General features: G+C 33.7%; 2 protein-coding genes across 3 annotated transcripts in view; one reads left to right on the top strand and one right to left on the bottom strand.

The window, feature by feature from the left end:
- LOC108366946 (uncharacterized) overlaps positions 1–4,141 on the top strand; it is a 44,513-nt gene extending 40,372 nt beyond the window's left edge. The window contains exon 19 of the mRNA XM_017621438.1: positions 2,644–4,141. Coding sequence (XP_017476927.1) covers positions 2,644–3,062 — 419 coding nt within the window. The 3' untranslated portion in view covers positions 3,063–4,141. The remainder of the gene's footprint in view (positions 1–2,643) is intronic.
- A 12,726-nt stretch (positions 4,142–16,867) lies between these two features.
- LOC108366945 (C-terminal-binding protein-like) lies at positions 16,868–22,313 on the bottom strand. Of its 2 annotated transcripts, none has more exons than XM_017621437.1 (2): positions 21,918–22,313; positions 16,868–17,573 (listed from the first exon to the last, which is right to left on the bottom strand). In XM_017621437.1, exons 1-2 carry the CDS (start codon positions 22,137–22,139, stop codon positions 17,499–17,501), a joined length of 297 nt encoding a protein of 98 aa, XP_017476926.1. In that variant the 5' UTR covers positions 22,140–22,313; the 3' UTR covers positions 16,868–17,498. The 2 variants fall into 2 exon arrangements, with proteins under 2 accessions (XP_017476926.1, XP_017476925.1); XM_017621436.1 differs by having other exon boundaries at positions 21,903–22,309.
- Between the last annotated feature and the right edge of the window lie 661 nt (positions 22,314–22,974).

A 22,974-nucleotide genomic window follows, 5' to 3' on the forward strand; every position in this document is an offset into this window, starting at 1 on the left:
AACGAGGACAAGACGAAGTATCTCCTGTCATCAAACAAACAGCCAGCACATTCGCGCCTTGGCACCCACGTCACTGTTGACAGTTACAATTTCGAGAAAGTAGAGAATTTCGTTTACTCTGAAACCTGCATTAACACCGATAATAATGTCAGCATGGAAATCCAACGCAGAATCACTCTTGCCAACAAGTGCTACTTTGGACTGAGTAGGCAATTCAGGAGTAAAGTCCTCTCTCGACNAGCCTGCAATTGCTGGCTTATACCGATGAGATCGATATCATCGGTAGCAAAAACCGGGAAGTCTGTTCTGCCTTTCCCAAGTTGGACAAGGAAGCAAAGTGAATGGGTCTGGTGGGAAACGAGGACAAGACGAAGTATCTCCTGTCATCAAACAAACANTTTCATATGACATCTTTAATCTGATGTTGGAGAAGATAATAAGAACTGCAGAACTGAACCGCTCAGGAGCAATTTACTACAAGAGCCTGCAATTGCTGGCTTATACCGATGAGATCGATATCATCGGTAGCAAAAACCGGGAAGTCTGTTCTGCCTTTCCCAAGTTGGATAAGGAAGCAAAGTGAATGGGTCTGGTGGTAAACGAGGACAAGACGAAGTATCTCCTGTCATCAAACAAACAGCCAGCACATTCGCGCCTTGGCACCCACGTCACTGTTGACAGTTACAATTTCGAGAAAGTAGAGAATTTCGTTTACTCTGAAACCTGCATTAACACCGATAATAATGTCAGCATGGAAATCCAACGCAGAATCACTCTTGCCAACAAGTGAACCTTGGACTGAGTAGGCAATTTATGAGTAAAGTCCTCTCTCGACGTACGAAAACCACGCTCTATAAGTCATTCATCATGCCCGTATTGGTATATGACGTAGAAGCATTGACAATGACAACATACGATGGGGCTTCTCTTGGTGTGTTCGAGAGAAAGATTTTGCGTAAGATTTACGGGCAATTACACGTTGGCGACGGCGAGTACCGCAGACGATGGAACGATGACCTGTATGAGCTTTACAACGACAAGGACATAGTGCAGCGAATTAAAGTACCGTGGCCCCGCCAGCTCTGAAAGTATTCAGCTCGGAACTCGCTAGTGGTAGCAGAGGAAGAGGGAGGCCCCCACTGCGATGGAAAGACCAAGTGGAGAAGGACTTGGCTTCACTTGGCATTTCCATTTGGCGTCAGTTGGCACAGAAGAGGAACGACTGGCGTTCTTTGTTGAACTCGGCCAAAATCGCTTAGGTGGTTACAGCGCCAAATAAGAAGAAGTTTGAACGGGAAACGAACGGATTGGTTGAGCGATGGCATCGGGTCTTAAAGGCCGCTTTGAAATGCCACGAGGCTAACTCCAATTGGATTGAAGTTTTACCCATAGTACTCCTTGGTCTAAGAACAGCAGTAAAGGATGATCTGGGAGCATCGGTAGCAGAAATGCTTTACGGACAAACGATGCGTTTGCCCAGTTTGATCCTCGACGACGCTAATAACCCATCCACAGATGTACACACGTTTATACAAGGATTACNTTGATCCTCGACGACGCTAATGACCCATCCGCAGATGTACACACGTTTATACAAGGATTACGGCAATATTTTGAACAAATTAAACCAACGAGAACGTCGCAGCATAGATAAACTCCAATATTCGTCCCGAATAACTTGCGTTTCTGTAGTCACGTTTTCCTTCGAGATGACACAATCCGCTCGCCACTGAAGGCACCGTACGATGGTCCATATCTGGTNGTGATCCTCGACGACGCTAATGACCCATCCGCAGATGTACACACGTTTATACAAGGATTACGGCAATATTTTGAACAAATTAAACCAACGAGAACATCGCAGCATAGATAAACTCCAATATTCGTCCCGAATGACTTGCGTTTCTGTAGTCACGTTTTCCTTCGAGATGACACAATCCGCTCGCCACTGAAGGCACCGTACGATGGTCCATATCTGGTCGTGAACAGAAACCCAAAGACATACACAATCCTAGTAGGATCTAGGCCAGTCACCGTTTCGATAGACAGATTAAAACCGGCTTATTTACCAACAGAAGAGATCTCGACAATTACTATTAAACGTACAAAAGCAGCAGTATCATTTTGTGAATAAAGCTAGCCGTAAGGTAAAATCTTAACTAGTAAAGAAAACCTTAATGCTACAGTTTCATAAAAATTAATAAACATAAGCAAACAAAAGAAAAATGGTGAAAACTGGTAAAAATATCGTACTCCTTGATGTTTGTTGTGGCGTTGTTCAATCGTTGTCGTCAAGCTTAACTAATGGTAGGCCCAAGAAACGAGCCCATGACAGCCGGTTCAAACTCCTATTATTTTGTGGACAACAATATACCTTCATATCGAAATTTAAGTGATGAATAATATTTCATGATAAAATATCTCACAATGTTTTTTTTTTCTTTTTTCAGACGCTGGTAGCANAGCGTTGTTCAATCGTTGTCGTCAAGCTTAACTAATGGTAGGCCCAAGAAACGAACCCATGACAGCCGGTTCAAACTCCTATTATTTTGTGGACAACAATATACCTTCATATCGAAATTTAAGTGATGAATAATATTTCATGATAAAATATCTCACAATGTTTTTTTTTTCTTTTTTCAGACGCTGGTAGCATCTTTGCATCTAACAATCTTGTTAATTTGAATGAGCTCGACGCAGGCAGTGCTGGCACTGAGTCCGATGTTGAATCCTATCAGCGTTACAATTATGAATACGAGAATCAACAGCAGCAGCAGCAACAACAGCAAAAGGCAATACTTGACCTGAACGAGCTGCTAATCAAAAAGAGTTCGCATAGCCCACATGCGCAATCCGCTTCACCATACCTAGACGAAGCGGCAATGGACAGTTTTGTGCAGAATATCAGTACGTTACAAATATCAACATCAGCAGATGAGCAATGTGGTGGCCATATGAATGGAAATGGCGGTGGTAGTAGTGGTAATGGCAGCGGTAGTGCTGGTGGCGCCAATGTGCCGAGCAATACTGCTACAACAACGACGGCGAATGGTTGGTGGTAAAGGAAATGTCTTTCGTTTTCACTGTCGCCCGATGTGCGGATGTAATGTCCATTCTAACAAAACTGCACAGCCGACAACATATTGCAATACATGTCCTAACATAAATATACATAACATTTAAAAACACATGAGCGCGTATTGTTCATGTTAAATCTACCATTAAAGTCTTAAATTGTCAATTTAAGTAAAACGTCAAAATGTCAAATGAATTAAGCTGCTTCAGTTGCGCTGTTGTGTGGGTATGACAGCCCGTCGGTCATTCATAGAATGGCGTGCTAATGAGTTGTCGCAGCCCTGATTTAAAACTAATATTAAAACATATTCCATATTGAAAAGAAACTTTGTCATATTTTAAAAATGCATATTAAAAAATACAAAAGCTGCAGTAAAAGATTGTACATGTAATTAAAACTACAATGCGAGTTCTATACATACATACATACTTTGAAATACACTATAAAAACTAAAAATAGATTAAAAAAAAAAATTATTTTTCTTTTGTATGTGTTTGTGGCTTATCCACAACGCATTTAAGGATATCTGAAAGTTTTAACGATTTCAACATCACTCACACGAGCTGGCAATCGGGATCATACAAAAACATTTGACTCAAGTGAAAAAAAAAAATATAAGGCACGAGGTATGTACATATGTGCGTAAATTGCTTATATTTAACGGCTAACGACACGTAAATACACACATATACAAAAGCTATTGTATGTAGATGCGTTAAGCGAAGTAATGAAATCCACGCATATGAGTACTTCCAGAGGATCCAGAGCAAAGCAGCGTAGAGTTCAACGGCATACATTGGCGCCTAAGAATTCGTTTTAAATAATATACATACATACATACATATTAAAAAATTAAGTTTTTGCGCTTTTATGCAAGACTTTTTGTTTTTCTATTTTATTTCAGCTATTGACGACAACTGAAATTGCAATTATAAAACAAAAAACAACTGAAACACAAATCGATGATTATAGTAATCAAATTAAAAAGTAATTTTTAAACGTTCAAACGCAAATCATGAACATGATGAACGATGTAAATAATAAATGTGATGTATTAACTATGCACATATCAGCGTTTTATTTCGATTGGAAGCTTGACTTGAATGATTTCAACTGTAATACACATGTATGTATGACGGCTGAGTGGAATATCGACCTATCTCGGCAGCCGGTTCGGAAACGCTCTTTCTCCGAAAACTTTTCAAGAATGCCTTATTTCAGAATTTTATTGAAAAACGCCCTACCTCAAAATTTGGTTCAAAACCGCCCTATCTCAACTGAAAATATGTTGCGATAGGGCGTTTTTGCATCGGCAGCTGAGATAGGAAGTTTCTAAACCCAATTCTGAAATAGGGCGTTCTTGAAAAGTTTTTTGAGATGCCTTCAGCCCAAAAACCTCATCAAACCTTGGCCCAGCAATCCATTGCGGCAATTAGCTGGATTAACGAAGTCGTCCAACTTACATTATTTTGGAAATATTGTTTAATACTGGAAATGCGTTGTGTTGCATTTTTACTAACCTTTAACTTGCCAGACAGACAGGGGTCATTTGACCCAACTCACTTAAAAGTAAATTTAGTAATAAACAAGTAAAAAAGTCTTAAGTTTTGAACATTAAATACCCGGTGCTCGTATTAAATATAGTTTTTTCACCTTTCCGAAAACTACCGTTACATGGTAAGCAGGGCTGGTTTTATCCATAAGGGCCTGTGCCAATCAGTAGAAAAGTTCTATGGTGGAAAAACTTTTTACTATGGTGAGAAAATTTTACATTTATGCTGTGCCAATTCGTAACTTTTTACTGCCGCAAATTTTTGACAGTTGCTTTGATGAACATTAAAGTTAAGTAAACAAAAACCTTTACTTAACTTTTTTTAATTTCAATTTCGATAACGTTGCTGTAACAGTGGCAATGGCCCAGTGTGCAGAGCAATGTCGTGCCATGCGAGAGATTCGAGTTCCAGTCCTAGGGCAGGAAAATTTTCTTTTTCCTTTTTTTATTTATTTTATTTTCTTGTTAAATTTTAAAAAATTAATCTTATTTAGTTTTTTTCTTTTTTAATCTAGTTTTCTTTTGATTTGTAGAATTTATTGTTTTAAAACGGAAACTATTTTTTTATTTCATATAAAAAAAAAACATACCACTAACAGGCCAATTCTGGCATCTGTCTTTCAACTCATCTCAGTCATTCGAAAGACAAAAGTCTTTATATTTCGGCAACTAACTTGAAAGCTCTCTTCGGTATTTTGGATGACTAAATAATTGAAAGATCTGCTAACGAGGAAGGTGGCGTTATTCTATTTATCGTTAACAATACGTTTTCTAAAAACTACACGAAATTAAAAAAATATTTTTTTTTAAACAAGAAAAACCAAAAAAAAATGTGAAAATGAAAAAAGCTTAATTAAAAAAGTTTCTAAACATTACATAAATTAAAAAATATTTATTTTTTAAACAATAAAACTTAAAATGTTTATTAAAAAAAAAAATCCGTTGCCGAGGATTGAACTCGGATCTTTCGAATGGCACGAAAATGCTCTGCCCACTGGGCCATTGCCACTGTTACAGCAACGTTATCGAAATTGGAATTTAATGGAAACAAACAAAAAACTTCAAAATCATTCGTTAAAGAGTTAAGTAAAGGTTTTTCTTTACTTAACTTTAATAATAGATGACAAACCTATTGAAAATATTTCCAATTATTTCTGAAATACCTTTCGTTTTGTACCCACATTGTAATATTTCAGTTACTTTATCAATTTATTGAGCTAAATTTACAAACAGGTGGCAACCTTCATTAAAAATATTTTCGACTGTAAATCTTCTTCAAAGTCTTTATTTTGATACCCATATTGCAATATTTCATTTATTTAATCACTTTAAACCAAATTAAATTTTAAAATATATAGATGGCCACCCTCTTCAAAAGTATTTCCAATAGTCATCTTCCTTAAACCTTTTTAAAATTATACGTTTATTGTAATATGTGATTTATTTATCAATTAAATTTGGTTAAATATTCAAGCAGGTGGCAACCCTCCTCAAACCTATTTTCGGCTGTAAGCCTTCTTAAAAATATAAAATTAGATACCCAAATTCCAATATTTTATTTATATAGCAATTTAACTGAGCTAAAATTTTCAAAAAGGTGGCAATTCCTAAAAATATTTCCAGCAGTTATCTTTCTCAAACCTCTGTAATTCAATATCTTTGTTGCAATAAATAATTTATTTTATCAATTAAGATGAGTTAAGTTTTCTAACAGGGGCAACCCTGCTTAAAAATATTTTCGACTGTAAGCCTTCTTTAAACTCCTTAGTTTGTTACCCGCATTGCAATATTTCATTTATTTTATCAATTTAACTGAGTTAAAATTTTCCAATAGGCGCCAACGTTTCCAAAAATATTTGCTACAGATATCTTCCTCAAACCTCTTAGTTTAATACCCATACCCTCTTCAAAAATACTTCCGACTATAAGCCTTCCAAAAAATCTTTAGTTTGAGAAAAAATTTTGAAACAGGTGGCAGCCCTCCTCAGAAATATGCCCTTATTATGAGCTGCATTCGATTTTCGATCTTCGCTGGCTATCGAAGATCGAAGATCGAAAGTGAAATTCGTATTATGAGCTATGCAAGCGTGTCGAAATTTTCGTTGAGTATCGAATTTTCTGTCGAACAGAATTTTGCTTTCGATGGTGTAGCGAAGTGTTAGAAAATTGTGAAAAATTTATGATTTTGTATATGTTTTCTTACATTTTGGCGGCTAGACATTAATTTTAAACAATTTTTATTAATTTCATGCAGTTCTAACATCGTGAATACTAAACACAAGCTCGAAAGGCTGGTTTTACTTGTGAAAGAAAATCCCAATACTCTGTTGGCACGATCTCTGAGAACATAATCGTAGCGCTGTTGATAGTTTTAAAATATTTTAAATAGATTTGGCTCACAAACGCCTCTTTAGATGGTCGGAACTTTTTAATGAATCTGTAGACAAATTTCTTAAATATATTTTATATCAAAATATATTCGAAAGACTAATAAACTTAAACTCTCTTAAACATTTGCTACTCCTGGCCAGTTTACTAAGCTCTCATCCTCTGACGAATCGTTGAACCAGAACTCGTTGTACTCATTTTACCACGTTTTTATAAACTTGCTTTCTTTTTTACTTCATTTTAATTAGAACAAATTTACATAAATATGTATAAGCACACTATTTAGTTTGCTCGATTTGTAAACAAAGCTTCTCAGCGGTGAAAAATATACTATTGTGAACAACCTAAACGAGCGAAATTCACAATAGCGCTATTCTTCATCGAATGAGCGCCATAATACCAAATGAAAATTCGTTCGCTCAGCACTTTCGACCACAGTCGAAAATCGAATGCAACTCATAATAGGGGCCATTCTTTCGACTATAATCCTTCCTAAAAATCTTTAGTTTGATACCCACAATGCAATATTTCATTTATTTCATCAATTTAACCGAGTTAAAATTTTAAAATAGGTGCCTCCTCAAAAATATTTGCAACAGTTATCATTCTTAAGCTGCTTTAATTTGATACCCACATTGTCTTATTTATTTATTTTATCAATTTAACCGAGTTCAAATTTGTAAATAGGTGGCAACCTCCTAAAAGTATTTCCAACAGTAATCTTTGTTATCATTTCATTTATCTATACCATTTTCCAGTACTCTGCCACAGATATTTCAAGAGATATACAACATGAAAATTTTAGTTAGTATGGGTAGTGCCACGGCCCCTTTTCCGAATTTGGACAAACTTCACATAAACCATCTGCATCATGGCCCGAGTATGCTATATAAATTTGGCTGAATTCGGTGAAGCCGTTCTCAAGACATAAGCTAAAACACTTATTTTTATATATAAGACTAGCAGACCCGGCGAAATTCGTTCCGCCCAAAATTATTATTTTTTATTGAAACATTTTGGTCCAACATGTTCACCAACAATTCACGTTCACGATTTATCTGCTAATATTATGGTTTGGTGGTCGTCGGAAGGCATATTCCAAGGCCGTCTTAAATAACCTAACGAAATTGTTAAGTCCGTGAAATAGTCTCATGGAATTTCCCCAATAATCTGGCGTTTCATAGCATGGTTAATCGAATAACGAAATAAAATTTGAATAAGTTTTTCCTCCTCACTACCTGGCGGCAACAATGATTCGCTTCGATGGTGAGAAATCTACAGAAATCTAATATACATAGACTTATTTCCGACGAAATATCGTAAATGACCTATCAGATGTCATTTGAGATTGACTCCTGAACAACTCAATCCTGGTGCCTCCGAAAGAAGTTTTAATGCATAGAAATATTGGTAAATCACATCCATTGGGCCAGTCGGCATACTCTGTGGTTCAGCAGGCCGACGTAATCGGGCATTCACGACACTTATTTTCACTAGACGTTTTTTTAGTAATAACTACTCCAGCGGCACCTGGCGGTTCTTTTTATACATATACATATCCCGAATAGGAGCCAAATTGCATCATAAATACGAATTTTTAGTAATAACTCGACTCCAGCTCAACCTGGAGGTTCATATTGTAAGCTGAAACTATCCAGAGACCCCCTCAAACACACACAACGCCCCCTTTTCAAATAGTCCCACTTTTCTCCATGAGTATTCGATTGGTATGGTAGGTGTCACGCCCCCTTTATGTATAGAAATTTCCTTTAGCCTATAACCATCCTTGGGAAGTCTGCAGAAGGTATCCGAAATTAGGAAAAAACGGGACCCTTTCTCGAGGCTTGCGAATAAAAAAAACGGTTTTCAAAATATATGTATATATGTATATAGTATAGATAACTCGACTGCAGCGCTCCCTAGCCGATACATTTTTCTTCCCTTTACCAACACATATATAGAAAAATATAACCGAAATCGCCACATATTGGGTTTTGACTCCATAACATTGTTCATATTTGATGATCCAATGATCGGATCTAAACCAGATTAGTATGGGACCACCTCTGAGACACTACCTTTCCGATGCGGTAAAACTAAATTACGAAGTACGTATCTCGAGAACGGATTGTCGATTCAGTATGTATATATATACGTAAATATATATTTTTTTTATATGAGAACTGAAGTCGGCTTTATTTTTTGGTTAAAAATTACTTGTATAGATAGAGAGGGGATTACACGGTGCTACAAAAAAAAGTCATAAAATACACCCAAAACAAGACGTGAAGTAGGTTGTAGCTATTAGCTCAAGAGCCAGCGACGGCCAGACCTTCGTTATTTTATAAAGGCAGAAAGCTTATCTATGTATGCCCCCAACACAGGTAATACCGAACCCAGACTATTAAATTTGGATAGTGGTGGCTTTGGCAGGTACCAGGTGGTAAAGGTGTATAAAATAGCACCTAAAATTCGTTATAGTATAAAGGTCAGTTTTTATATATTTTATTCGTAATAATATTGGAAACTACGTCGTTCATTGCCAGACACTTAGCATGGTTCCTACCTTTTCCAGACACCCTTAAACCATGAGAAATTCTAGCTATACTTTCGTCATAGTATACAAGCTGATTTTATATATGTCACTTGGGGAACTATCAAAAGATGTTTCCTCACTCGCCAGACCGTTTCGATAGTTCCTTAATATTGCCAGAAACATTGAAAGCCGTAGGTACGAGCATGAAGAAACTGATATAAATTATACGTTTGTTAGTTACTTATCGGAGTCGGCGGTCTTTACTAGCTGAATTCCAATTTCTAACGAAGTTTGTTAATGCCAGCGGCTATTCGCTGTCACAAAGCCAATTTTTTGCAAAATTTGATAAGAAATATAAACGTAAAATTAGACTAAAAATCTATAAAAAGAGTTTATTTGAGAACAAATTCTTTAGAATAAAATGTTCATGTCAATAAAATAAAAATGTAATAAGTTAATTAATAATGTGTTAGAGACTTATGAACTTTTTTTAAATTTAATTTAATTAAAATTTCGATATTGTATTAAAAATTTATTGCTTGCTATAGGAGCTAAAAATTAGTTCTATAACACTCTTGGGAAAATTTCAAGTTTTCAAATTACCAAAAAAAACGCCGAGATACGTAAATTTAATTTTGGATCCTAGATCATGATCTGTGTACCGTTTTTTCATATCCGATCATTTTCCCAAGATATTTTAATTTTTATGAAAAAATTTATGTTTAGCAACGAAAAAATTAAAAAGATTTGTTATCTTCTGAATCTTTTTTTATGTGTTAAAGCCTGTTCTTTTGCCAAAAAGTCAACTTACCAACGATGAAAATCGATGGATAAATAAATAAGTTTTGAATGGTCAAATGAATGTATGCAATAGTTTTTTCTTTGAAGTAGAAGCGGGAAATAATGTTACTCATACGCCATATCGTACATGGCCGTAATCGTAAATACTCGTACATGGCGTACGAGTAACATTTTCTAAGTTAAAGTTTTTTTTTTTCATTCGCAATGCAAACTTAAAATGAAAATATTTTGGGTAAATTACCTGTTCTAGAAAAACGGTACACAGATCCGCAATCTATGACCCAATCTATGGCTCCAAAGGATCGACAGTACTCCAAAGTAGCATTTAATCGACGTTATTTGGATTCATATATAATTTTGAATAAAATCTTGCTAGCTAGTAAGATCTCTACACTAAACATTGAAAAGTTACCAACATATGTATATTTAAAAAAAGTACTCGATTCTCAAAAGTACTCGATACTCACAATACTAATAATTACACTGGGTCACAAATTTTAGTTTGGTTTTTGTTCTCCAGGCGCCACTATCCAATTTCTATGTAGAATTGCTCGGTGATTCCGAAAATCGGATTATTATTTTTTCTATGGATACGATTTCGAGATATTTGCAATTTACCGTTATTCAGCTTAAAGCAAAAATTGGTGCCTTTTAATCACGTATATCTTACGAACCAATTTCTTAATATAAAATAAGGCAAATGAAAGCTAATGAAATTCTCCATAAACCATACCATACATCATTCACAGTCAGTCAGGCGTATGAGTAACTTTCTTTCCTGCTCATTTTTCATACAAAAAAATCTTTGCGTATTTTCATTTGACCGCTCACTATTTCTTATTATCCATCGATTTTCTTCAATAGTAACTTAATTTTTTTTTTTTTTTTTGTAACAGAACAGGCTTTAGCACAAATGCAAAAATTTGGCACAGAAACTGTTATTTTGTAAATGTTTCTTCTGTAAAAGTGTTTGATCCCAAATCAGGCAGGTTCTGCGATTCACTTCCGAATGAATTTCAATCAAATGCGCATTGAATTCAAATTGGCAGGGGTTGAAATTCACCCGGAAGTGAATTTTAGAACCTGCCCGAGTGTTTTTTTTTTGTGTTTTAAATCAACGTGAAAGCTCATCGACGGACGGTATCATAAGCGGAAGCACTCTTGGGAACGAACAATTTTTGTTTTTTTTTTCATACAAAATGCTCTCCCATAAACGGACGCGGACTCTCAAACATGTCTAGCTATGAAAAAAATCCCATAAGCAGACGCGAAGCTCTAACAAGCGGTCAATTTTATCATTTTTCCTGTCAGATGTTGACTCTCTCGCTTGTACACAAGAACATACGACCATATTTATAAATATTTTATTTTCTAGAAAGTGTTGCCTTTTCGTTGCCTTCTTCTTGCTGCTTGAGTGAAGCGGGCAATTAGATTTGTCGGTAGGGAAGAAAACGCCATAAATTTGAATTCATCTTTAATTCATTCTGTTTCTGTCTATTAAAGAATAAAAATTCCGCCTTATCCTGAGTTTCGCCCCGAAAAAAACTTACCGAAAATTTGTATTTCGCCCATAGTAAATACATGGAAACCAAAAGTGAAAAGTGAACCGGTTCGGGGAAAATGAAACTCATCATAAGGCTGAAAGCCCGAAATTTAAATTTTTTAAATATGAATTTTTCTTTTATTTTTTACGAAGCAAAAACACGACAAAAAGTAGGTGACCATCGGTGTCCGCTTATGGGAGCTTTCACTGTAATTGAAAGTCTACTTTGAAATAAATGCAGTGGGTAAATGTTTCGAATTTTGATACTCTATTTACTGAAAGAAACATCTTCCATCGGGGTTTTATTATGTTTCACCTGTGTGTAATCAAATCTTGCAATCAATTCTAGCTCAGAATCCGATGACAATGCAATATGAAAGATGAATTAATCCGCTAAGTGGCATAGGTGTCGGGATATTCGAAAATACTCAAATAATTATGGTAGGATGCAAACGGTTCTTTAAACAACGAAAATATCGGCCTGAAATTCGGTGTTCGATATCGATATTTAATAATTTTTAACATCGCTAAATTCACGATACATCGATGTTAATTTCAACGATGTTTTAAACATCGACTGCGGTGTAATTCTCAAACTTGTCTTGGATTAAACTTACCCATATTTTAAAAACTAATCATTTTTTACTGATAATGAATTTTAAATTATTCATTCTTGAGGGAGAACATTCAGAAATTTCGAGCTTAGCGTCCAGTATGGAAAATGCTAACATAACTACATATTAATAAAATTATAGTTTAAAAACTAAAACCTCCCTATTATAATTGCCATTCGTACTGTCGTGCGGTATGTAACTTGGGAATATAAATCACTGCATCTTTTAGGCGCATCAATATTACATAGTTACATCCCGAGTTAATAAAAGGAAAGTAAAAAAATACATGTATATTATGTAATAATAGATTCGCTAAACTTAAGATCTTCAATCAAACTGATTATGTTGGCAGTACATCAATCGTAGCATCTCTCACTTGTAAAAAATTTGCCTCCTACATATTAAGTAATTAATTGGGGTCAGAGTTTTCAGCCAATAAAATACATTCAAACAATTCCATGTTCGTTTTAATACCCTTTACATCTGACTTGGTTTCAGCGGCCATATTCAACATGGAACTGCGAAAAAGTTTCACAAAACTCTAGACTCTAGAGAGTTGGGATATAAAAAATTCTTTGTTTATGTTTATACTAGCGCCCCAAATTTCAATCCGTTGGTTTTGAAATCATACTCACCGTAGAAAATGTATTTTCTTCCTTCAGTTTATAAGAGAATGTTGTTTTTTTTTTGTGGGGGACATGTATTTTTCATATTGAAGAAAAGCACAAATCCCTTTTTCCACGTAATCGGTTTATACCAAAAGTTATCGTATTTGCATATATCAAAACTTGATTCCCTTTTTTTGATTTTTTTCATTGCCCGGGCCCCTGACATTCGGCCCGGCCCGAGACAAGTGACCACCCCGACCTCCCTTGCAACGGGCCTGAATATGACTACAAATGAGAACGAAGAAGATTTTATAGCTAATACTTACTTGTGCTATAAAACGTACTCAACGTACCGGATTAGATAAGCGCGTACATACCTACCATCACAGGTTTCACAATGCTGCACTATTTATACATACACTGGTGGAAGAAATAATAGAAACTTTTAATTTTACCAGCTTTCACAATATTTCTTTTTTTTATTTAAGGTTTAATATTTTTTTTTGCCTAGCGTATTATTTTTAATATTTTCTTTTGCTGACGCTGCTTTGCATGTTCTTCCATAAAAGTAATGGAAGAAAATGAACAACTGTGTAAGCAAAATTTTCAAAAATTCTGAGTAAAATGTTTGAAATTTTTGGGGATTTTGGAGAAAATTTTCTGGACTTTTATGATTTTTGCACAAAGGTTGAAATGCTATATAAATCCGCTCTTGTTATATAACATAGGCCAACAAAACTTAAACAATGTTATGTTGACTAAAATATTACCGCCAATTCTATAGAGTTTTTTCTGTAGAATCCGAATCTGGCCCTAAAGATATTAGATTGCTCTATTTTACGAGCACCTTAGATTTAAAGGTGCTGAAAATACATTTTTGGACATTTTTAAGCCTCTGTAAAACAATAAATTGATACAATATATCTGTCAATGTGGGAGGATATGAAAGCCCAAGCACTGCGCTTTAATACTCAAAATCAAAAAATTATGGTTAAACGGTTAACGGCCTTTAACCACATACTGCAGAAGTTCCAGTACCAATCTGTTTAGTACAACTGGAGGTTTCATGGATTAATCACCAAATACCGATGGACACAGACTCTAGAAGTGGAAATGAAGATGAGAACACCGTTAAGCCCAAGTTGCTTGAAAACTATAGCCAAATAAAAATTTTCAATACCAGATTCCGGCTCTACGGAAAAAATCCTATAAGGATCGAATGTAAGATTTTAGTCAACATAAATTTTGTTGGCACATACTATGTTCTCTTAGATGAAGGTTTCAACTTAAATTTTAGCCTCATTAGAAATTTTCTGCGCCTCAGATTCATTTTACGCAAGTGATCGAAACAAGAGTTAAAAACAAAATCGTTTGTACTCGTATAAAAAAAAAAAATTTTTCCAATTGCTTTTTGTTTGGACCATAAAATGTCCAAAAACGCGTTTTTGGCCCGTTTAAACCTAAGTTGCTCGAAAACTAGAGCCAATCCTATACCTTTACGTTCAGATTCGGATTCTACGGGGAAAAATCCTATAAGAATTTGCTACAATATTTTACTCAACAGAATTTTGTTGGGCAGTGTAATGCGCTGGACTTTTATAAAAGAAAAGTATTTAACATCATATAACCAAAAGAAACATCAAAATCTAGTCAAAATCAAGAGTTTATATTATTTCTTCCAACATTGTATATACAGTCAGTGTCAAAAATATGAATACCCTCCTGACGTTTTGACGATTTTCTTTATTTTCATTTTCCATACCATTTTTTTATATATATTTTTTTTTTTTTGTTATAAAAATATAGCTCAAAAAACCAGCAGAATCAAATTTTTCCAGTTCATATAGAAATCGGGAAAATTCAAGAAAAACCAAAAAAATTTACAACTTATCAATTCGATTTCTTATAAAAATTTTCAGTACGCAGATTTGTAGCCAATTAAATTTTAGTATGATAAAGTCAAAGTTTCAATTCTATAAAAATTACCGTTGATTTGTGAGAATTTTTTTTCTTTCACATAAAAATTGATCTTCATGTGTTATATGGAAAAACAGCGCAATGGAATTGAAAAGTTGAAAATTTTGATGACAACTGTTTTGGTATTACTCGAATTTTCCCCGAGTTCTATATGAAATTGAAAAAAAACACGGATTCTACCGGCTTTCGCAGTTGACTTAACTATATTTTTATAAAAAAATACGAAAAATTTGGCATGAAAAATATAAATAAAAAAACGTCACCGGTATTCATACTTTTGACCCTGATTGTACGTACTTGTGCATCTATGTATACTGAAGACAGTTAACACATTTAAAAATTTTGATTTTTAGCATTTTTATTTGTAGTTTATTTTTATCAATACCTTAATACTACCAGAATTTTTAAATTGATTTTTGAGTTTAAAATTTAAATTGTATTTTAAACATAGAAATTTACCAAAAAAAAAACAATTATGTTCATAATTTTATAGCATTAAGGTGACTTACGCTCGTACAATAATTCATTCATATTTGAAAATCAAATTAAACAATGATGTTTTTAGGTATGGGTGTATGTTCCTGTGCATGAATGGTGTTTTTTTGTTTTCATTTGTTTTTGTTTTTTATGTATGCGTACTTAAAATTACATCTATTTATAGATACAATACCAGAGTAGAACAATCCTTACTGCTTTGTGGATCTCATTTTGCAAAAGGAATTTTCCAAGTTTAGAGAAGTCAAACAGAAAAAAAAAAATCAAATGAAAAAAAAACAATGCGTATATGCGTATATTTATAGTCATATACATGTGAATAAGTAAATTATAAGGAAAATAGGCCAATAGTTATAGTAACTCACAAGACAATTTAACGGAAATTATTATGTATTTAACTCTACTTCTTTAGATTTATTTAGTTTATATTGCATTTTTTTAGAGAGTTTTCTTGAAATTGCGTAAATAAATGTAATTATTAGGAAGGCTCAAATTATTGAATCTCGATTACATCAAAATAATCTCAACATCGCTTTAACAGCCTTTTGGCGGTTTCGCAGCGTGATTCGCAATAGAATTGACAGGAACGCAGACTGACATCGTAGAACTCAAACTAAATTATGATAAATAATGTTTTTTTTTTTTAACTTCAATTTGAAGATTCAACTGTTTGGCATATACTACATACCGAAATGCACATTTACATATCTGTGTAAATATGTACGCATGTTTGTTCCTTGCAATTTCCTAAATTTTAAACTGTACTGCTAAAAAATTAAAAAAAGTTCAACAAAAGTGAGCTTAAAACTTCTGTTATACTATTGTGAACGACTTGAAGAGTTATAGGTTTAAAAATGTTAAATTCATATATAGGTATGTATTTATGATGAGCGAATTTTACTGGTAACTCACTACAAAAACCCACTGCTTTATGCGTATTAAACATTAAATTTCGCTGCCTATAGTTCAATATTTGTAGTTGTAAACTAAAAATGCCTTAAAGTGCTCACTAATTATTGAATTGCCTAATCGCTGAACTGTGTTTGAAATACCTATACCGCGTTTAAATATGAGCGGCAGTTAAATTCCAGTTGAAAAAAATGAAAAAAGAGACTGCAAAAGCGGGCTTTAAAATAATGTAAAACAAACATATTTAACAGATTTACATTAATTAATTGCAAAAATACACAGACGCATTATGGTAGAAATTTTCTATAATTTCTCAACTAAAAATTTTGTAACGGGCATAATTCTTAAAAAGTTTATATTTTGTTCAATACTCTGAAACCAATTATGTTTTTTATTTGAACAATGTAAATATTAATGAACGAATAAGCGTGTTTATATTCCTATTAAGAAATACTTGATTTACTTATATACATAAGCAAATACTTGTTTAAGATTTAAAGTTTTAACCAAATACTCTGACGGATGCTGTTGAATAAGTCAGTGTTTTTCGCTGTTTTTTTACTTGTTTCTTTTTTTTTCTCATATAAACTAAGTAACTACATTAATATGCTGCCTGTATCTGTACTAAGTGCTAAGTGTAGGTCAATATGTTCATACATGGTGCTGACGATGATTGACAACGCCGACGCATCGACGAGTAGCTCCTTGTTTATTACATTTGTATGTATAAACGTTTCTTAGATGTGGCTGTTTTTTTTTGTTTAAATATTGAATTACATCTTCGCTTTGCTGCTGATCGGCGTCGTTAAAATATAAGATCGGAAAAACTATTACAGGAATTTGTATGGGATTGAGTTTTGGTTCTATGCGCGTATTTTTTATCTTCAGGTCAATTTACGGTTCCAATAATTCACTATTGACTTTTATTTATTTATAAGGTTTTTTTTCTTTCACAATGCTTGCTTAATGAGTCCTCTCCTAATTGTTGGCGCTTTTGAACTATTGGACCTCTGATGGCTCTGGTTTGTTTGAAGCAGAGGAAAGATGGTTATTAGGGTCTGGTGCATTCAGGGGCTGCAAATAGATGGAGAAAAAAAAGAAATATTATAGGTACATATTCAAGTGCTAATGATTTCAGGTACAAAATAATAATCTAGCGATATAAATATATGAGAGTACAATGCAAATATACCAAAACAATGCATGACGATAAAGGACATTAATAGAAGAGAAGAAAATTATTTAATGCAGGGGTCTATGTGCACATGTAGATTAGTGGCGTAGAGTTTCAACGACATTTCATATTCCAGTTGCAATACATACATACACACCCTCTACTTATATTCTATCTAATATTCTCATATTTTTTTAAGAACCGAAGTTCAACTAATATTTGAAGAAATATTGCCAAAAAAGGAACCTTGTATATTTGACCTTGCATTAAGTCAAAGTCCTTGCGCACTAAGAGAAATTAATGTAGTAGATAGAAAAAAAAATCAAAATGTAGACAAACCAAAAAACAGGTTCAAACAAATTACAGAAGCTCCATTGGGAGGTCGGAAGAAGGTGGTGATAATGCCATCATAAGGAAGTTTATGAAGCGTTCTAACTGCTTCGATGGGCATCTGCATGTAATTTCTTCCATATAACGTATGAACAAAATCTAGTTTAATACGGAAGAAGATGCGCAACACTCTGGACAAAAAATTCTAAAAATTCAACGGCAATTTTTAAGGACTTGAAACTGAAAAAAAATTGTATGGGCTACAAAAAACTACACGAAAATTTTCTTATAATTTTGATGCAATTTTTTTTAAGTTTGATTAATTTTTGTGAACTTTGTGCAAGCTTTAATACTTTTATTAGTGTGGTTTCCGTTGTAGATCCAGATATATTTTAAATGAAATTTATTAAAAATAAATAAATAAGCACAAGTTGCGAACAATATCACTTCGTATTTTGCTAGATACTATCTTATTAACTACATCTGATTTATGTATGTATATATTAAAAAGCTTGGTCGTCCCGAATCCATGCGATTAAGCTTAAGTATGAAAAAAAGAAACAATTAAAACGTTCTTGACCTGCCACAACAGTTATAAAAACCCTCATAACCTTGCAAAAATATGTTCCAAGACGCTGAGTATCCGTGTGTATGTCATACTTATGGTGTGTTCCGTTTCTTTCCGATAATTAGTCTGTTATTTTGCTCACCCGCGAGCGCCCAAAAGTGCGAAAATATGGTTTTTGTGTTCCCGTGGTTTTGGGAAGTTTATGCACTTTGGTGAGAACATTCCATATTTACGCTCATTTGCCCGAAAATGTAAAAAAAAAACCTAATGTTGCAAAATATTTATGTTTGATATTACACTCAACCCTGTAAAATGCATTTTTTTGTCTACTTATCATTGTCTAGCTCATGCATATCATAATATTGTCGTTTTAAAAAGTATCCGTATAACGCATGAACAAAAATTATTTTGGTATGGAAGATAATGCGCAACACTATACTAAAATTGAATGGGCTACCAAAATGCTTACTCAAACTGTTTCTACGAAATCTATTATCTTGTTCGCAGCTGTACATAAGTTAACGTACGTAGTATATAAAGAAAAATAAGATCAGTTTTTAATTATTGGTGACTATTTCCTATTTGTCTGGCAAATAATCATGATTACTTTTTATATCTAATTATAATTAATTAATAATGACAAGGGCCGAAAAGTTTAAACTTTTGCTTGGAAATGCTTGTTCAGGGTTTCCAAGCTTAATTTTGACGAGCATGCCTATTTTGCTTATTTCAATGTATAAGGTTAATTAAGTACGGACCCTTTAAGTAAACGGTCAAGAAATAAATTGTTATTATTTCGTGCGTGCGTGGATAGTAGTATCCGAGGAGTTTTGGCATATGATATTTTACAGCCCGCTGTCTCACTTTTTCCTTACGAAATAATGGAACGGGCATATATTTCTGTGGAAAACAAGAGTGCCTTGTACTCTTCACAAACAAGCTTTAGCAAACCATAGTAGAAAGCGTAGCAAATTTCTTAAGAACTTCGTACTGCTTAAGAAAATTTGGCTCAATAAATTTTTATCGCCATTTCTTGGACTTCTTTCTTTCGTCGAACTACATAAATATCTCAAGTAACCTGTAACTTTAAAGCTCACTTTATATTTAAAGGCTGCATTAAAATTTAAGATTGTGTCTAAAGTAAAAAGCATTTCATTATCGGGTTTAAATTGGTTTACAACCAAGAAACATACATACGTCAAAACCCGATAATAGAAATGTTTAGCTTTATTTTTTAATCCAACTTTTAAATATAAAGTGAGCTTTAAAGTTGAAGGTTACTTCAGAAAACGGCCCTTAGTAGTTGTACGCTAGCAAAAACCCAATACAAAAAAAACACAATTTGTTATAACCCCTCCTACACACATACATACATAGTTTGAAGAAAATGTTTTGTCGTCATTAAATTTTTCACCCTTGGCACGTCCTAGTCAGCTGATTAAGTTAAGTGACTATTCGACCAGTTTTGGCTATTTTCATGAAGAAATTAAAGGTACTCTTAAATTTGTATATGAGAAATGAAATCGGTTTTGTTTTTTTTTTTGTTAAAAATTACTTACTTTTTTGTCTATTTAATGTTTATTTAAAAGTCTAGCACGTTCCATAACCAGTACCACTTAAATCTAAATTTCAAATTTCGTACAAAAATTATAATTCAACAAACTTTATATTATATTATACTATATATACATATTATATTTCATTCAGAATTAAAAAGAAATAGGTATGCAGTTTTAGAACCCATTAAATTTTTGTAGTGCTTTGACTTTTCCTAATTTTTTTGGCTGACAGTGTTGTACATTTTCCTCCATATAAACAGGCCTGGGCGACGCCGACTGTGCAGTACCCTTGGGATAACGTCGCGTGTTCGTAAACACGAAGTTGAAGGCGAAACTTAAGCGCAAATTAATCACTGTTTCCTAACGAATCGTATAAAATTCAATACGCTAAATTACATTTCATTTTCGCCTTCAATCTCGGGTATACGAACAGGCGAGGCCTGCATAGAGTATGCTCGGCAATTACATACTTCTACGTGTAATTGTAAAACTTTGTTGAATTTTAAAAATTCTTGTACGAAGTTTGAGCTTTGGATTTACATGTGTGGTGCTGGTTATGTAAATAAACAACAACAAAAAAATAGCCAAACCACAAGTGTATGTATGCATATGACAATATGAACACTTTTAAATCTGGTTGCAAATCTCGAGTTTGGCAAAGCAACAATTTATATGCCGTCAAAATCCTCTCTAGTCAGCTTGCAAACTAGGAAGGATTATTACAAACATTTTTTCCCGACCCAGTCTAATGTACATACATTTAATTGCATTCATAATACAATTCAATTTTATAATGCATACATACATACATACAGAACAAACAATTCTTCAACAAAGAAACTAACCCATCGATTCTCGATCAAACAAGAACCAAACCAACATCAACGGTTCAAGCTATGTAGCTAACGGCACTTCGTTAAAGTGTAGTCATCAATTTACCTTCCAATTTAATATACTACAATCGCTCATTTACTTCAATCGTGTCATAACTCAAAAAAGGAGAACTCGAGAAAAACAGCTTTATGGTTTTGAATTTACATATCGTACAAAACCGCGTATCGTCGTTTCGCAAAACCGCGTAACTGATATTTTTGGCCAAAAATTGCATTTGCTCAAATAAGCTAAAGTATTATTCATTCGTCCTGAAATATACCAGCCAGAAATGCGATTGCTTTATAAAAAAGAGAACGTTTTTTATATATGAATGTTTTACTCCCTAGAAAATAATTTATGCTACCTGTCATATGCGGTTTTGCATTTTGTTGATATGCGGTTTTGTACTTGAACCGACAATATACTCCCATGGTAAAAATTAATAAATATTTTGTTCTAGTGAGATACTTGTAATCTATACAGCTATGAAATTTTTACACAACATAGATAAGGTAGCCGTAATTTCTACATACTTTACTCAATATTTGCATTTTTGGGATTATGACATTAATTATGTAAATAAGCGATATATATGTATGTATGTACATACATAAATTTTAAATTCACAAATTCCTAAAAACAACAAAGACATCATAACAGAAAAATTAAACATGGAAAAATGTGTAAATGATAAAAACATAAAGTAATGAGACTTATTTACGATCGTTTGGACGCAGATATAACCAACAATATACAGACGTACATACGTTAGTATGTACATATGTATGTTTGTAAATCAAAACAACGCTAGCAGCAACTAAAATTGCAGCAAACAACATTAACAATGAACACCAATAACAACAACGACAACATCAACAGCAATAAATATCTATACCTACCGATTTACTACTCACAAGTCCATGTGGTAATCCAACTTGCGGCGGTATATGCACCGGCGGCACCGTAGGAACTGGCGACGGATTTACTACCGATGGCGGTGGTGGAGCGACTAGTGAGCTGCCAGCTGCACTGTGCGGTACATCGTGTGTAGTGCTGTGGGCCTGTTGCAGTCCGCCCGCTGAATAATATCCGCCATTTAGTCCTGTTTGTTTGTATACATTTTTAGCACATAGCATAGTTACATCATTAATATATGAATGTTTGCTTCAGTTTTAACTACAATTTTATATTTACTATCTAACGCTGCTTCGCATTTTTTGATACCAGTTATTGGAATTTCAAAATTTTTCGCAATAAAAAAAAATAAAATCAAGTCTATTATATTTCTAAAATTCATTAACCTAACGCAAGTCCCTCCAGTGACAGAAAATGTATATTGAAGAGTTTNATTAAATCAAGTCTATTATATTTCTAAATTTCTGTAACCTAACGCAAGTCCCTCCAGTGACAGAAAATGTATATTGAAGAGTTTAATTTAATAGTTTTATAATGCATTCATACACACGGACACACTTGCATACTGCATTTCAAATGTTCGAACTTATTTACATCAATGTCCTAGCACAAAACTATTTACATACATATGTAGGTACGTATCCATAAGGAAATCACAATATTTAAAACTTGTTTTGGATTTTAATTTATCAAAGCCTACATAGTGAGTATCTACACTGAAAATGTGTAACTGGTAAAGTCTACCTAGGAACTGTGTCAATTGAGGAAATGTTGACGGATCGAACTAAAAATTTGTCATTTGGCGTGGTGAATACGAACTTGACAGGTTCTGAATATGTATATACATTATATTGTTTGGTGGTAATAAAGAGGTAAAATCAAAATGGAAGCTAAAAAAGCGTACGTTACTTGCAAATTATAAAATAAATATAAATTTTAACAATTTCAGCAACACACAAAAATAGAGCTTTCGGGTTAACGATTGTTTGGTTTTTCACCTGTCCAAATTTTACTTTGCATTTGGCACAAAAAAATTCAGTTCCGTCACACCACGGA

The sequence above is a fragment of the Rhagoletis zephyria genome, unplaced genomic scaffold (assembly GCF_001687245.7).
Source record: "Rhagoletis zephyria isolate East Lansing unplaced genomic scaffold, Rhagoletis_zephyria_1.1 Rzeph_scaffold_02463, whole genome shotgun sequence".
In the NCBI taxonomy this organism is placed as follows: Eukaryota; Metazoa; Arthropoda; class Insecta; order Diptera; family Tephritidae; genus Rhagoletis; species Rhagoletis zephyria.

Bases quoted from the DNA above. Each gene is read 5' to 3' on its own strand.
- LOC108366945 (XM_017621436.1), bottom strand. From the start codon at position 22,139: ATGCTATGTGCTAAAAATGTATACAAACAAACAGGACTAAATGGCGGA. The intron at 17,574-21,902 runs GTAGGTATAGAT...ATCTATTTGCAG, and splicing joins GACTTGTGAGTAGTAAATCG to CCCCTGAATGCACCAGACCC.